Below are 13,327 nucleotides of genomic sequence, written 5' to 3' on the forward strand. Positions count from 1 at the left end.
ATAGTTGTATGTGATTGGAAGATTGCTTTAAATTCTTTAAGCTTTGATTTCTTCACTGGTAAGTTGAGGATCATATATCTATACTGCTTATCTCATAAAACCAATTAGGATTACATATATATTACATATATTTAAAAATATTATATATATTTTTTGATCTATATATATGTAAGCATCTAAAGCATTTAACAGACTATAAAATGGTACAATGCAATTTCTGTTACAGAGATCAATATTCCTTATAAGAATTCTGAGTCATTATGAGAAGGATTAGTTATGTTCACTAGAGTCTGTAAGAATCCAAAATGTTTATATAGCTCAAGGAACAAAGTATCTGTTATTGGAAAAGCTCAGTGGGGTTGGATAGATTATTCATGATTAAGAATAAGCTGTTACGGACATTACTCCTAATATGTCCAGAAGCAGGAGGATATGTTAACATTAAATTCATAAGAGATTAATGCCAACTCTCTATCATGTTCTTTTGAATCATGTACCGTATCCATCTTTGGGGTAAGAAGGATTTGAAACTGAAGAAAGAACCAAATGTCAGTTAAAACTAAATCTTATAAAAAGGGTTGATGATCAAGGTGTTTAATAGAATCCCCAGGGCCTGACATTATTTCTGGCAGATGTTTGGTGTTCGATATATATTTGTTGAATAAATAACAAGATGTGACTTTTAAATCATGATTTTGTTCTTTGGCTCTAGGAAATTTCCTAAAATTGTTAAAAAGAAAATGGTTGCACTATTGAAAGAGTGGTTGAAATAAGGGCATAATGTTTTTGGGTGACCCATATTTGAATATTTGAGATTTGGTGTATATTTTCAAAAACTCGATATTACTGCACAGTTATACATACTATTCTGCTTTAAAGTAAGTAAGAGTAATCTGTTATCCTATTTCCCTTTAATTTATGTCAGTCATCCAAAGAGATTCCACTAATGCATTAAAGTCTCTTTATGTCATTTTCCTTATTATATGAAGTTAATTATCCTTGGGACTACACTCAATTGCTTCCACTATTTGAAAGTATAGTCAGTATTTTATTTATTTACCATTACTTATTGTGGCATACATTTCTAGATAATCAAAACAACCTAAACTACAAATGCTATAGATAGGTAGGCAGGTAGGTAGGTAGATATCCCTTTTTATAAGTTCTAGGGGTACATCAAGATAGTGTGCAAGGTAAAACTAAATGTATCCATTTAATAAAATGCTTTGAATGGAGTTTTGCAGGAGGAATTTGAATCTATCCAAATGAAATAGGATCTTTAGGGCCTTGCCAAGTATGGTATTAAAAATAATGATTATGGGATTTAACTTTTACATAACCTATCTAAAACCTAATTTTTATAATAAAATCAAAGCTATTAATTCATTTACCTTTATAAAAGCTTTTTTTATATTGCTGGATAGAATCTTTTTTCTTTTTGCCTAATTGCACTAAATATGCGTTATTTAACAAAAAGGGAAAACTGGCAGTAAAAGCAATTCTTCTACTAAGACATTCTCATAGGGCAGTGGTACCATTAAGCATTGGAAAAATCAGCTTTCTATTTAATTATTGCTAAATTAGGGTCTTTAAAATTGTTACTATAACTTGTATACTATAATGATTCCATTTTCTTCTTCAAGATGCTTCATTGGCCTGGTAGAGAATTAGAGAGGGCTCTGCTGATCTATTCCAACCCCTCACTTTACTGATGAGGACACAGAGCTCCAGAGAAGAGTGAGATTCTAAAAGTAGTTGATAGGCAGCAAAGCCAAGAACACAAAGTACTGTGATCTTCGAAGCAGGGTGTACACATGGAACAGTTTTAACCTTGCAGATTTGTCATGTGGCTTTTCTTGGAGTAATTGCAGTAATTTTTAACCTGAAAATAACTAGAAACATTTTTTATTCCACGAAGCCAATCCACTGTAGTAAGGGTTTCTTCTTCATTCCCTTCGTTTGCCCGGATATTTTGACAATAGTAACAACTAACATTTGTATAGAACTGCTCAATTTTAGAAAACATTTTTATATTTTACATCTCACTTGACTCTCGCAACAACACTGTCAGTAAGAAAATGATATTCTCACCCTATAGATGAGGAAACTGAAGACAAAAGAAGTTTAGTAAGTTGCGCAAATCAATTAAATAGCTGGGGGAGCCAAACTTGCCCACAGGCCTTCCGACTGCAGAGCCTTTGCTCTTTTCAACTTTATGTTGTTGGGAGTTGCCAAAAGTTGCTTAAGGATTTTTTTAAAGTCAGCTTATTGTCATGTCATGTCATTTTTAAGAGGTCTCTGGTCACCCCTTTTGTTGTGTGAATAACAGCGCTTTACATTAATAGTAGCTGCTGGGTATTGATTGAATACCTGCCATGGGCCAGACGATGTGGTGGGTGCTTATTATGCCTGACTCTGTCTCTCAGAACCTGTGAGGTATTCCTAGTATCTCCATTTTAGAAGTGAACTTACACTATTTATCCAGTAGGTAATTAAAACCCGGGATTAAAACTCCAGTCTGTTTGCCTCGCAAGCTGCAACTTTTTAGCTGTACCCAAGATTCAGTTTCTGTTAAGGAGAACATATGCCTATGTTTAGAGCAATATCACTCTTAATGTGCTACTTCTGAATTCTATACACAGATATTCATACATATATGTATCCAGACCTCCATTTATTGACCCTAATAACTGAGAAGATAACTACTATTGGTTCAGAAGCTCATGAAATTGAAAAAGAGGATAAATCAATAGCTGTATATACCAGTGTTATAATTGCAAGATGACAGGATCAGTATTTTCTTCCTTGTAATAATGTTAAGTAGTAACGGATACTTTTTTATTGAGATATAATTGACGTGTAACATTTATATTAGTTTCAGGTGTCCAGTGGACACTTCTAACAAAATATAATACATCTGACCCACCCACCTTAAATGGAAATATTTAGGAAGTGTGTTCAAGGTAATGATACTATACTGTTTTCTGAAACTTGATCTTCTGTAATTACCAGTTAGGCTCAGTGTAACTTTTACTTAAATATGATTTTATTGTGTTTGTTTTTTTTAATATTTTTTGCCTTTTAAATTTTTTTAAGAAGAATCTTTGGAGTTACAACTACCAAAACTGTAGAAGACTTCTCTTCAGGCCCCTATTTTTATACAAAATTATGTTGAAGGGTCGTTTTCACTGAGGTGATTTTTATTTGCCACAGGTGTGCAGAAAGCTACCAGCTGTGTGAGCTGTGAGTTGGCCAAGCCCTCATGCAGAGACAGAGGAGAGACCTGTACAGCCACCTGTGAGCTGAGTAGCATGTTGTCCACTGGCTCCATACCTCCCTTCAGGAGGAAAGTGGGGCCTCCAACCTTCCCAAGTTCTAATGTGCAGAGAAAGAAGAGGGATTCACAAAGTGGAAATATATTCAAGTTTTGAAATTCTGCCTAGTTCCTGGGACCAGGCCCTCATGACTTCCAGTGGGGCATCTTGGTGTCTTGCTTCAGCTGGAGGTCTTGCCCCAAACAAGAAAGTCTAGGCAATCAGGCATTTGACAAGAATGTAAGAGTTTCACTGAGGTTTAAAGTATAAAGTTGAATTTTTAAGCAAGTCAGAAGAGTATATTTAATTCACATCCCATGATTGTATGCTGTTAACATATCTTCAAGAGAATTTGTTTTTTGGTTTGGTTTGCTTTGGGGGTTTTGTTTTTGTCTTCAAGAGAAGTTTTAAAGGCAGCATGGACTGGACTTGGATGCTAATCAAGACGACATAGTTATCAAATAGTGTCCTCTGTTGCATTATTTTAGCTATTGCATATTCCACTTTGACAATTTATTCTTATCTTTTTTATCTAGGTCGAACCGGAAGGTACACTCTTATAGAAAAATGGAGAGATACTGAAAGACACTTAGCACCTCATGAAAATCCTATTATATCCTTAAACAAATGGGGGCAGTATGCTAGTGATGTACAGCTAATTTTACGTCGAACGGGGCCATCTCTCAGTGAGCGACCCACTTCAGACAGCGTGGCTCGAATTCCAGAGAGAACTTTATATAGGCAGAGTTTGCCCCCCCTGGCTAAACTGAGGCCTCAGATTGACAAATCAATCAAAAGGAGAGAACCTAAAAGGAAATCATTAACATTTACAGGAGGTGCCAAAGGATTAATGGACATTTTTGGAAAGGGTAAAGAAACTGAATTTAAGCAAAAGGTGCTGAATAACTGCAAAACGACAGCAGATGAATTAAAGAAGCTGATCCGGCTGCAGACGGAGAAGCTTCAATCCATTGAGAAAGAGCTAGAATCAAATGAAATAGAAATACAATTTTGGGAGCAAAAATATAATTCTAACCTTGAAGAGGAAATTGTCCGCCTGGAGCAAAAGATCAAAAGAAATGATGTCGAAATTGAAGAGGAAGAATTTTGGGAAAATGAATTGCAGATTGAACAGGAAAATGAAAAACAGCTGAAGGATCAACTTCAAGAAATAAGACAGAAAATAACAGAATGCGAGAGTAAATTAAAGGACTATTTGGCTCAGATCCAGACTATGGAAAGCGGTCTTGAAGCAGAAAAATTACAACGGGAAGTTCAGGAGGCACAAGTCAATGAAGAAGAGGTTAAAGGAAAGATTGGTAAGGTCAAAGGAGAAATTGACATTCAAGGCCAACAGAGTCTGAGGCTGGAAAATGGCATTAAAGCTGTAGAAAGATCTCTTGGACAAGCCACCAAACGATTACAGGTAAGAACATTTCTACAAAAAGAATGTTTCATCTGTTTAAAAGAATTAATATATTCTTGGCATTTTCTTTAATGACTGTCCATTTTCTCTTACATTTAAAATTAGAAACCTAGCTTGGTTTATAAGTTTCTTAGAATTTCTGTGACTTATGACAAAGCTAAGATGTGAGACCAAAACAAAGATGAGAGCTAAAGCCACACTTACCTGGCTCCACAGAAAGAGGTGTCTTACTGTGGCAATTGTAACATTAGGTAATTGGACACAGAGAATAGAATCTCAGAGCTGGCATGGACACTAATGATGAGATAGTGAATATGACCTTCTCTCCTTTTAGAGATAAGGAAACCAAAGCCAAAAGAGATTACCGCAGATTGGTTTACCAAGGATTGTGTGGCTAGGTGACTGCTTATCCCTAACTTCTCCATTGTTGCTCACCCCATCTTTCCTGAGATGTAAATAGTCCCCTTCTTTTCTCCACATTACTTACTTTCCTTTGCTTTCCTGAGGAGAGGGGCACAAAGGTTCCCTCTCTGGTTCACATACAAGAAAATTATATTTTGCCATTAGATCCTGATCACTCAATTTGCATTTCTCAGATACCCATTCTTGAAAAGAAAATGTGGTGATGTTAGGGGAGTTGCAAAGAGATATTAAATATAAATAATATTTTAACATACTACATATAAATAATATTTGAATTATTAAATATTAATATTAAATAAATTTTAAAATACCAAATAAATTTAAATTTCTGGATTTGGTTATATTTGGCCACATTTCAAGTGCTCCATAGTGGTTGCTGTATTGGTCAGTGCTGGAGGCTTGCTATTCAAAGAGTGAGCCATGTAGTTCAGGGCACACTTGTTAAAAATTCAGAATCTATATTGTAGTAAGATCTCCAGATAATACCAGTACACATGGAAGTTTGAGTAGAGTTAATTTAGAATATGAGCAGTTTTACAAGCAGAGAAAGCTGAGGTTTCAAGAAGAACTTGCGTGATTTCTGTTCTCTGCCACTAACTATAGTCAAGAGGTAAAACTACCACCAAATTTTCAAAATCAAGAATTTCTCATGCAGTAGAAGGTTGTTAACCTCTGATTAACCTCTGATAACCTCTGATTTGTCGGTATTATGCTATTTGGATTCATTTTGACCCTTAAAAAGGATACAATTGGAAGTTGGGTTGCCTTTGGTTTTGTTTACAGGAAACACTAATCTATGACAGTCATTGCTAGTAAATCTCACTACCCATTGGAAAGTATCTCATAATCAAACTAACATATCTCCAAGTGCCCCCTACACTCAAGGCAAGTGGAGGAAACAAGCACTCGTTTCTGGTATCTCTTCGCTACCCCTACCCATCTTCAGACACACTCAGCCTGGGTGAGGCCTTGCCACTTTTTCTTCTAGTGCAGTAAAGGAGTGAAAGAACAGCCATTCGAATCATAGAATGCCTCTCCTTGTTTTTGAGCTTTCTAGCTCTCCAAACTTGATCTCCTTTCTTTAAGGATCTTCAGTTCTCAGACCTGTCTTTGCCAGGGATTTAAGAACCCCACAGTGAAAATCTTGTAGGAATCTTGCTTTCCTCGTGTTCTAATATATATCAATAATGAATCTCATGAAAACGTAAACAGTTTACCAAAAACAAGAACTTCTCTGAATCTCATGGACCAAATGACTATAACTTTTGCAGTCAGTTATGAAGTCAATAGGGAAATTTAATTGTGAACAGCTTATAGCAAGATTGCTGTAAACACTGGGATGGATGGCAAATAGTATTTTATTCATAAAAGTTTATAGACATAGATTTATTTCATCAGATGCATAGTGTATTCCTAACAGAGGAAAACATCGTGTTTAAGAGAACGGACTGAAGAAGCTGGTGTCCTTTATTTGCTCATTTTTTGGCCTGGGCCCCAGAGCAAAAATGACCTCTTTTTAGCCCATTGTATCAATATTAATCCGGTTTGTTAAAGACATTCTTGTGAAAGTGTGTATCGCACATCCAGCCCCCGTAGCAGACGGGCTATCACCGGGATGTCTTTAGCTGGCCAAGAGTGAAGTTTCAAATAAAAAGACAAATTTTAACTTCCATCTAGGACAAAGAACAAGAACTGGAGCAGTTGACTAAAGAGCTGCGGCAAGTCAATCTCCAGCAGTTTATCCAACAGACAGGGACAAAAGTTACCGTTTTGCCAGCGGAGCCCATTGAAGTAGAGGCCTCACACGCAGACATAGAAAGGGGTAAGGTGTTGAGAATTCTGCTCTCTTTACTTTATTCTCACTGGTTAACTTTGAATAAACTACTTGTATTCAGTTAAAATGTTATCCTACCGTTCAAAGCTTGGGTCACTTAAAAAAAATTGATGTACTTCCTGCTTCTGGGGAAAGTCAGTAACATCTAGGTTGTTGATTTACTTAGGTGGGCATGTAATCACCAAATCTTATATCGTTTGTTTTAAACTGCTTCTTTAGAACACCTTTTCCTGATGTGTGAGTCACCGTCTGTTGAGTTTTATTAGCTTCTGTTCCTAATGCCCCTTCTTCCTCTCCTAAAAGTCTGTATTGTTAATCTTTGCTGATATTTAAAAGATGCATATCGTCTGAACAACCAAGAAAGAGAAGGAAAATGCTCACCTTTTTAAAAAGATGTTGAAATCACTGAAAACTGTTTTTATCAACAGAGAGGGTCGAGAAGAATTAGGCAAAGTTCTAATTTTTCATATTGCTGACTACTTCAAGTTGCTGAGTCTACCAAATGGCTTTCTTTGTTTTCTGTGTAGAGGCACCATTCCAGTCCGGGTCCCTGAAGCGGCCTGGTTCATCTCGGCAGCTCCCCAGTAATCTTCGTATTCTACAGAATCCTATCTCATCTGGTTTTAATCCTGAAGGCATATATGTATAACATTATCTGTCTTTAGGGGAGAGACCCAATAAAGGTACCAAGGACAGTACAAATTCCTTCTTTGATTTGTGCCAATGATGAACAGAGGATCTATTTCACAAGCCACCGTATCTTTTTTCTGTCCTAAATTGCATACCACTTGGAGCCATACCCTGTGCACTGATGCTAAAGAACAAAGAAACTGTGTGTTCACACATCGACAGTGTTGACGTTTTTGTCCAGCAGCTGTAATGCAAAGCCTTCATTTTTATTTGTAGCATTTTGAGAATGTTAGGAAAGTATTATACTGTGTGTATACATAAATAAAACCACGACTTAAGAGCGAAGAGAAATATGCGACTGGCTTAGTTTAATTTATTCCATATAATCGATTAATGGGTGAAAGTTGATGTTTTAATATTTTTTATTAATACTTCTCCTGTGACTGAATTACCTTATATATTGTGTGATTATGACTGTGTGTGCATGTTGCCAGACTCCCCTCTTTGCTGATCTACAGCTACACAAGTGTCATGGGGTGCTCCACCATCAAAGCTACTCCAGAGGAACCCACTTGGATCTCTTTTGTGTACCTGTCCCAGCCATTGCTTCATTAGGTGAAATAATTCAGGTTTTAGTTTTAATGTGGACTTGGATCTTCTCTTTACGATGTTTCCAGTATACGAATGACCACATACCAGAAGAGAAATATTTTCACGAGGTAAATTGTGTGTTTAAAGTACTGCAGTACTTCAGACACTTTAAACAAGAATGTAACTGTTGAATATCTGTCCAAACAGCATGGGGTTTCCTGATCCATGACGTGTTTTGTTTCTGCCCTGCTTTAGTCATTTTAATCTCATGGATCCTCAGAGTTGCCATAACACATAAGTTATAGATATCTGGTTGATCTACTGGTGATATATGTTTAAAATAACCCATTTCGTACGTGTAGTCTGTTGGTGTAAGCACCCATGGGTAAGTTATTGCTTGCACATAATTCACTCTGTACTTTATGGATTATTGCTGTTTCTCCAATCACTGAGATAGAAAGTACATTGGAGTCAGGTATTTTTTACAAAGGAAATAAAGTTAAATTCTTTTTTTTTTTTTTCTTTCTCATTTTTGGGCTTGGCTTTTACAGGGCATGAGTCTCCCAATTATACATATATTTTCTTGTTTATTTATAAAACCAAAAATCAGTCAACACCTCTCCCATGAGTAGTGACTTAACTAAGATTCACAAGTAGTATCTGGATGGATGTGGTCAGATACCATTTTGCCATTTTTAACATTCCCTCTGATCAAAATATGGTACAATATAATTAAGACTTTAATCTGAAATTTAAAGTAGTTTTTAATTCTGAGGAAAATATATTCTCTGTATTACTTACATGCAACAAAGTAAAAGTGGATTAGTATATTAATGCCATGGTAACAATAAAAAGATGTAAGTTATATCTTATGCATGAGGGCAACTTTGGATGTTTTAACACATTTGACTTATTTTGGTTTAAATGAATGCTGAGAATGCTGCATTTAGGTTTCCAGTGAAAATTTTTAAGAATGGCTATGAAAATATATAGAAGCTTCTAGAGAACTGAAAGTAATAATGCAGAGTTGCCTTTTCTAGTCCAGCTAAATGGCAGACCTCAACTAAAGATATTATTTTCTTTGGGTTCTTGGAGTTACCAAATTGACCTTGCCATTATACTATTTTGCAAATAACTTGAGAGATAATTTATTCTTACCTACATAATCACAACCTATATGCATTTGTTCTCAATTTATGATAGTTATTTCATATCTACGCATATTTAAAAATTAGAATTAAAAAAATCAAGATACTTTGTAGATTTTGTGACAGTAATGATTTATGTATGCCCAATATATGCCTTATTTTTAAAGGGTTCCATCCTATACCAAGAGTCATTTTGTTATTGTTGTTCAGACAAATTAAGATCTTATTCACAAAGAAAAACATTTTTATAAATTGATCACATTCTATTTAAAACAAAATGTTAAACTGAAGATATATTAAACTTTGCAATTTTTAATTGCAAAGATGCCTTGGTATGCCATCAAAAACACAAAGTCAATGTCCAGCTGAATTATTGTAAATTATTATCAACATTAACCTAATAACTTTAAGACTGGCAGCATTGTGACAACTTCGTCTGAATTTTCAAATGCCAAATAATCTTTATGGACCTAATTACAGATAGAAGTACTATTTCCTAGATGAGAAGAATATATAAATGTGAATTTGATAAATATATTGAGCAGCTATACTTTTTAATCAGTTATATTACTTCTGAAAGAACATCTCTAAGAAATATTTTCTAAGTCTTTTTAAAATAGAAGAAAACTCTTTTTCCCTAGAATATCTTAAAAATAATGTAGTCTATTCCTGATCATTTTTATCTATTGTGAACACAGAGGAGTTACATTAAGTGCCACATCTTTTGAATACATTTTGGGGGGGAGGGGACGATAGCAGGCAATGATATACAAAAATACCAAATATAAAATTTTGCATCTGGGGGAATATTCAGGTTCTAAATACTAAACTAGATTATAAGGGGTTTTATTATTATACTGCAAGTTGTTTCATTATGATTTCCTTTAAGTATTACATACATTAGAAGATAATTTTTTTTTCTTACTAAGGAATGATTTGAAATAACATTGGTATATTTGACCCTTTTGAGTGTCTAGCATCCTCAGAGAATGATCCATAGTGGGTTGCCTCAGTCCTTTTTTTTTTTTTAATGAGATATCTTGGTTAAATTAGCATGATTTTTGTCCTAATGCACAAGGAATTTATATGTGAGACTTTGGTTGGTATTAATAGGAATTACCCATTTAATTCCCTCAGTCATCCCTGAAGTAATCATCAATTCCCATGGTTCAAATTAATCATAAACTTGAGCTAAAAACAGCAAAAATAAAGAATTTATGGTGTGAAATGTGATTATTAATAGTGTTTAAGAAAAACAAAGCACTTGCTTTCAGAGCATAAATAAATTTTGTACCTGGACATTTTCTTTGTGAATAAGAGAAAAATGGTCTTTTGAGTAAAGAAACTTCATTTAAAGCCATTTCTGTGAACATCTCTCCAAGTCAGAACTATAATAATGGATTGAGGAAGTGATACGGAAAAGGTGAAAACTCTCGATTTCAGGTGTGCAAAGGATGTGGGCAAATGGGCATTCCCCTGTGTGCATTGCCTTTGAAAAATTGGGCCTTAATTTATATGTATATAACAATGCTGTGTTCCCATCCCTCTTCTACCTAAAGTTGTCTTTATTAATCTATATTGTATTAAAATTTAGCTCATAAGTATTACTTTTATATTATGTCCATTTTTTGCATGTTTATACTATTTGCTACAGTATTTTTAAGTTTTGGGTGAAGGCCATCAGCTGTGTGGAGAAGACAAAACAATCACTATTTATTCAGTATTGCTGCTTTACATTTCCAGAATAAGCTTTCGATGCCAGGACACTGCTTGAAAGCTGCAGGAGCTCTATTCCAATGCATTTTATATATTTTTAGAAACCAAATAAATGCAGATAACTATTTAGTATACTAATTATATTAAACCAGCAGAAATATAAAGGCAATAAAGTATATACATATATATGGGGGGAGGGAAAGATTAAAAAATAGGTTTACAGCCAGACATGGTGATAGCCCTAAATATATTTCCGATATGTCTTTCTTTATTGACCCAAGGAGGATTTGAGTTGCTGCAGCTTTAAACAGAAATTGCCATGTTCACTACTGTGGACACATAAATATGCTTTTAGTACTGCTTTGCTTATGTACCAATAAAATATCTGTAATATGTATTATATGTAATTATTCTTTTTTTGACTTTCATTTCAAAATGTATATTTTCTGATTATTATCATGAGCTGTAAAACGAAGGATCAATATCTGATATTCTCCCAAGTAATAAATTTTCAGGATTCATTGGGGCATCATAGTTGCTGGTTTGTTTCTTATCTGTTTAATATTTTAAAATATAAGTTTATTTTCTTTAAAAGATGCTGAAGAGAAAAGGTCTGCATGTCAGTGATATAAAATTACATTTCTTTAAAGGTAATGTTAATTATCATAACTAAAGAATTATCTATTGCTAAAAATGGTTGCTGTTTTGGGGTGCCTGGGTGGCTCAGTCAGTTAAGCGTCCTGCTTGATTTCCACTCAGGTCATGATCTCAGGGTCATGAGATGGAGCCCGGCATCAGGCTCCATGCTGGGCTTGGAGCCTGCTTAAGATTCTCTCCTCCCCCCACCCTACACAGGCATACTCTCTCTCTCCCTCTCACTGTCTCTCAAATAAATAAATCTTTTTTTTTTTAAGATTTTTTATTTATTTGACAGAGACAGCCAGCGAGAGAGGGAACACAGGCAGGGGGAGTGGGAGAGGAAGAAGCAGGCTCCCAGTGGAGGAGCCTGACGTGGGGCTCGATCCCAGAACGCTGGGATCACGCCCTGAGCCAAAGGCAGACGCTTAACGACTGCGCCACCCAGGCGCCCCAATAAATCTTTTTTTAAAAAGTAGCTGTTTTATTCAAGTGAAACCGAATCAAGAAATTAATGTCTCCCTTTTATTTCAAAAGCAAAAGGAAACGTTGTGTCTTACTGAACCCCTGTATTCTCAGATTGCTTTATAACCACAAGTCAGGGGAACAATTTAGTACTGACTATGTGCCAGGTACAATAGGAGATACATTCAGCCATCTAGGGAACCTCTTCCAAATCATACAGCTAATAAGTAGCTTACAGGACACTTGAATATAGACCTTGCAGATTTTGAATACTTTCCTATATTCCATGATAAACTGCGTAAGTTTTACAATGCCTAGTTTCTATTTTTAATGTGAAAGTAATATGGAAGTGCATAAGTTATCATTTTCATATTTTGTATAAGTTAGATCTTGATCAAGAAATTATACATATGAATAATAGTATGTTATAAAAACAATAATAAATTATTAAGAAAATATTGTAAAATATAAATTATTCTTTGTGCTAGTTTGGGGGACTTTTAAAATTTTAATTTTCCTGTCCTCTAAAGCATTTGTTTAGTTAATGGTAGACCAAGAAATAAACTTCTGTTCACTTGGCTCTTCACCTGCCACCCATTTCATGTATTTGTGCTGCATCTTAGGAAGGGCCAGCAGAGTCCTATAAAACAGGCACAAACTTGCTGGACACGTTCCTGCTCTCTGTAGACATTTAATGAGCCTTTATTGTTGGCCAGACACTGTGCTGAAATTAATATGATTTGCTTTGCAGCTCAGGGAGGTTACAGTCTAATGATCACCATTAAAGGAACAAGGATAGAGGGCCATGGAAACACGCCAGAAGGGCTTTACCCTAATCCAGAGTGTTGGCAAATCCTGGAGAAAGGAATGTAAACTGGGGAGGGATATCTGGAACAGACTAGAAGATGGCAAGATTTAGAGCCTGTGGGGCTGTGACCAGAGGGTGAAAAGGTCTGGAGGGCTAAGAGAAGGTAGGCATCATGGAGGGCTTTGGTTGCTGTGGTAAGTAAGGACTTGTCGGTGGAGCTACAGAGGAGTTTTAAGCATGGAAATGAAATGATCAGACTAGCATCATAAGAAGATCCTTCTTGCTGGCTTTGTGGAGAACTGTGGAGAAGGGTCAAGACTAGAGCCAAGAAGACCA

At 35.5% G+C, this 13,327-nt stretch overlaps 1 protein-coding gene across 2 annotated transcripts in view; it reads left to right on the forward strand.

The window, feature by feature from the left end:
• Positions 1–11,609, forward strand: part of RASSF8 (Ras association domain family member 8) — a 116,901-nt gene extending 105,292 nt beyond the window's left edge. For both annotated transcript variants that reach the window (XM_040642264.1, XM_008693142.2), the window contains 3 exons: positions 3,851–4,740; positions 6,841–6,985; positions 7,525–11,609. In XM_040642264.1, coding sequence (XP_040498198.1) covers positions 3,851–4,740; positions 6,841–6,985; positions 7,525–7,646 — 1,157 coding nt within the window. In that variant the 3' untranslated portion in view covers positions 7,647–11,609. The remainder of the gene's footprint in view (positions 1–3,850; positions 4,741–6,840; positions 6,986–7,524) is intronic.
• Positions 11,610–13,327: the final 1,718 nt, after the last annotated feature.

Source organism: Ursus maritimus, unplaced genomic scaffold (genome assembly GCF_017311325.1).
Source record: "Ursus maritimus isolate PB19 unplaced genomic scaffold, ASM1731132v1 scaffold_26, whole genome shotgun sequence".
Classification (NCBI taxonomy): domain Eukaryota; kingdom Metazoa; phylum Chordata; class Mammalia; order Carnivora; family Ursidae; genus Ursus; species Ursus maritimus.